This window comes from Sminthopsis crassicaudata, chromosome 4 (assembly GCF_048593235.1).
Source record: "Sminthopsis crassicaudata isolate SCR6 chromosome 4, ASM4859323v1, whole genome shotgun sequence".
Classification (NCBI taxonomy): domain Eukaryota; kingdom Metazoa; phylum Chordata; class Mammalia; order Dasyuromorphia; family Dasyuridae; genus Sminthopsis; species Sminthopsis crassicaudata.
The window spans coordinates 452,649,860-452,652,867 of NC_133620.1; the positions used below are offsets into that span (position 1 = coordinate 452,649,860).

The 3,008-nt window shown below is 56.7% G+C and overlaps 1 protein-coding gene across 1 annotated transcript in view; it reads right to left on the bottom strand.

Annotated features, from left to right (window-relative positions):
- Positions 1–722: 722 nt before the first annotated feature.
- Positions 723–3,008, bottom strand: part of CORO6 (coronin 6) — a 17,968-nt gene continuing 15,682 nt past the window's right edge. The window contains exons 10-11 of the mRNA XM_074263773.1: positions 2,240–2,466; positions 723–1,870 (exon numbers count right to left, since the gene is read on the bottom strand). Of these exons, the coding sequence (XP_074119874.1) occupies positions 1,736–1,870; positions 2,240–2,466 (362 nt within the window). The 3' untranslated portion in view covers positions 723–1,735. The remainder of the gene's footprint in view (positions 1,871–2,239; positions 2,467–3,008) is intronic.

The following is a 3,008-nucleotide window of genomic DNA, read 5'->3' on the forward strand; positions in this document are numbered from 1 at the left end:
GTTCTCCTCCTGAGACTGATTTTATTGGGAGAAGCCCAGGGGAGGTGGGAGAGGAGGCTTGGGGGGTACAGGAGCCTCTCTCATTCAGGGCCCTCCCCCCAGGGAGGGACGGTGGGAGTGACCCCTCTTGGGAGGGCCCATGATCCCCTTGTCAGAGTGTGGCAATAAACCCCTGGTCCTCTGTGGTAGAACGGAAGGTGGTCCTCCTGCCCCTGGGGGAATTCTGGGACAGGATTAATCATTGCTGGAGCACCCTCTCCACCAGCGGCCCCACTTCTGCCTTCCAGGGCTCAGCAGAATGAAGCTGGCCCTTCCATGGGAAAGCCTTGAGGAGATTTAAAGACAAATATCCCCTTCCCATCCCAAGCTGCCTCTTCAGACTCGGAGTTGAACACTCTCACTTCCCAGGTGTGCTTCCAGCTCAGCCCCCTAAGAATGGGGGCCCCTGTGGCCGAGATGCCCCAGATGGGGAATGAAAAGGGGACAAAGCATCCTCTTCCTGGATCCACCCCTACATTTTATAGGCAATAGGGGTCGTTGAGGAGGGCCCCTCATGCCCATCCTTCCACATCCCTCTCTAGGAGCTGCAGCAGCTGTGGCAAAGAGGTAGGGGCTCCCTGAGCCCTGGGCGCTCACTGCGCCTTCAGCCCCTGGCCAGCCCGAGCCCTGTCTCACAGGGGCAGAGCCACAGACAGGCAGACACATACACTCTAGGCCAAGTATTTAATAAAATATTTAATTTTTCGATCCTCCACAATCTCCTTTTTAAAGAGCAGAGCCTGTGAGGGGGGAAGGGACAGCTGGGGCAAGGCAGGGGCTGGAGAATCTGCTCCATTTCAAAGCACATCTTGTGAGGGGGGAAAGGACAGCTGGGGCAAGGCAGGGGCTGGAGAATCTGCTCCATTCCAAAGCACATCTTCCACCTGAGCCAGGGATGGGGGTCAGTGTGGGAGCCCACGTGCTTTGAGGGAGATGAGTGGTTAGAAGGATGGAGAAAGGGATGGCCCTTCAGGCTCCCAACAATCCCTTAGCCCCTTCATCGATGCACTAGACAGTCTCTGCCTTCTTTGACCTCCTACCCTGGGGCTGGAGCAAAGCCCCTACCTCTAGAGCCCAGCCAATGAGAAACCTCACCCCCACATCTCCAGAGCCACCCCATTAGTGGCTGGGGAGAGAAAGGAAAGAACTTGGGAGAAAGGGGCTATTCCTACTGACCATGGCACTCCTGATCTCACCTCCCCTTCCAAGAGGGCTTACCTAAAATTCCACTTTCAACTCTACTGGCCCCCCAAGTCCTTCCTCTAGCCTCATCAAAGTCTCCCCCAAAAGGATGTAAGCTCTTTGAGGGCAGCAATAGTTTCATTTTTGTCTTTTCTGCTTGGCACACAGAAGGAGCTTACTAAATGCTTACTGACTGATTGCTAACAATATCCCTCAGCCCTGCCCCTGATGGGGTACACGGTTTAGCCCTTCTACACCCCCCGCTGTGGACACACAAGGTTGGGGGTGAATGTCCCGTTGAGAGGGGCTGAGTTCTCTCAGAGGAAAAGGCCACAATTCATGCCCCACTCCCCCTTTGAAGGTCGGGGAAAGCATTCTGCTCTTCACCCTCCCCTCTGTGGGGAGTCCCCAGGATTGAGTTCCCGGCCATTCCAACCCTGTCCCAGGCTCTCCCCTCCCATCCTGGGGTTAGAAGAAGGAAGGCGGGAGCAAGAGATGGGGACTGGGGTGGGGGCTAATCGGTGCCATCCACAAATTCGCAGAGCATGTTCTCCAAGGCTGTGATTCGCTCCTCCTGGGCCTGGACCCTCTCCCGGAGGGACTTAATTTCCTCCAGCAGCGTCTCCAGGGTCTGCTGCTGCTGCTGCTGCTGAGGAGAAGGGGCAAAGGGAAGGGCTGTCATGATGGCCTCTGCTCCCCACTGAGGTGAGGATCCAGGCAGGAAGTGATGGGGGGGTGCTCAATGGGACGTTGGGCAGGGAGGTCCCCCAAGCAGTTCTTAGGGTCAGAAATCTGGAAAAGCCCCGAGGGATGCTCTCTATAGCAAGTTCTGGTGGGTCCTTGGCTGAGATGTCAGCAGGGTGATTTAAGTGAAGGGAGACCCTGACTCGAATACCTCTGATACCCAAACCAGAGTTCTCACAACTGCCCCTGAGGCCTCCGGAGATAGCTGGACTAATGGAGAGAGAAACTGAGGCGGAGGAAGCCCGGGGTCCCACTGGCACGGGACCCAGCTCACCGAGAAAGAGCCGTCGCTGGCAGATTGGCTGCGTCTTGGGCCAGTGGGCGGCCGGACATCCAGGATGTTGCGCTTGGTGACCCGAAGTTCTCGGCTCTTAGGGGGCACGTAGCCGTCCCGCAAGGAGATCAGTATGGGGTCTGCATCCTGGCCTGACAGCCACTCATCTGCTTCCAGGGCTGGCTCAGGGCCTGGCGTGTCAGGGTACAGGTCATCCTGGAACAGGTCTGACTACACAGGATGGGGGAGGGATGTGGAGGGAGGAGTGAGCTTCCCATATCTGACCAAGGCAAGGGAGGATGCCCTTCTCCATCCCAACAAATTCCCCCCCCCCCCCAAGTCCTTCCTGCTCCATGGTACAGGCTGCCCTCCTCATGTCCTTCCACCCTAGGCAATGTCCTATTATAGTCCTGGGGACAGGGACAGGGAATGGGCATCTGATGTCAGCAACAGAGGGAACTCCCACATTAGGAACACTCTCCACCAAGGCGGACTCCCACCCGCCTCCAGAGGGCAAGCGCCTCACCCAGGATCACAGAACCACCCAAATGTATCCGAAGTGGGCTGGGACTATAGTCTCATGGATTTCAGGGTGGCCAAGGTCAAGCTGGCTCCAAGTTGCAGCCCACAGATACTCTCTCCCTATTAATCCCCATCAGAATCGCACCGTATGTTTCTGAGATCGGGGGGATCTTGGGTGGCCCCCTAAGAATCATGGTTTACAAAAAGGTTTCATAGCATCCGTGGTGAAAGGAAACGGCTCAGCGAG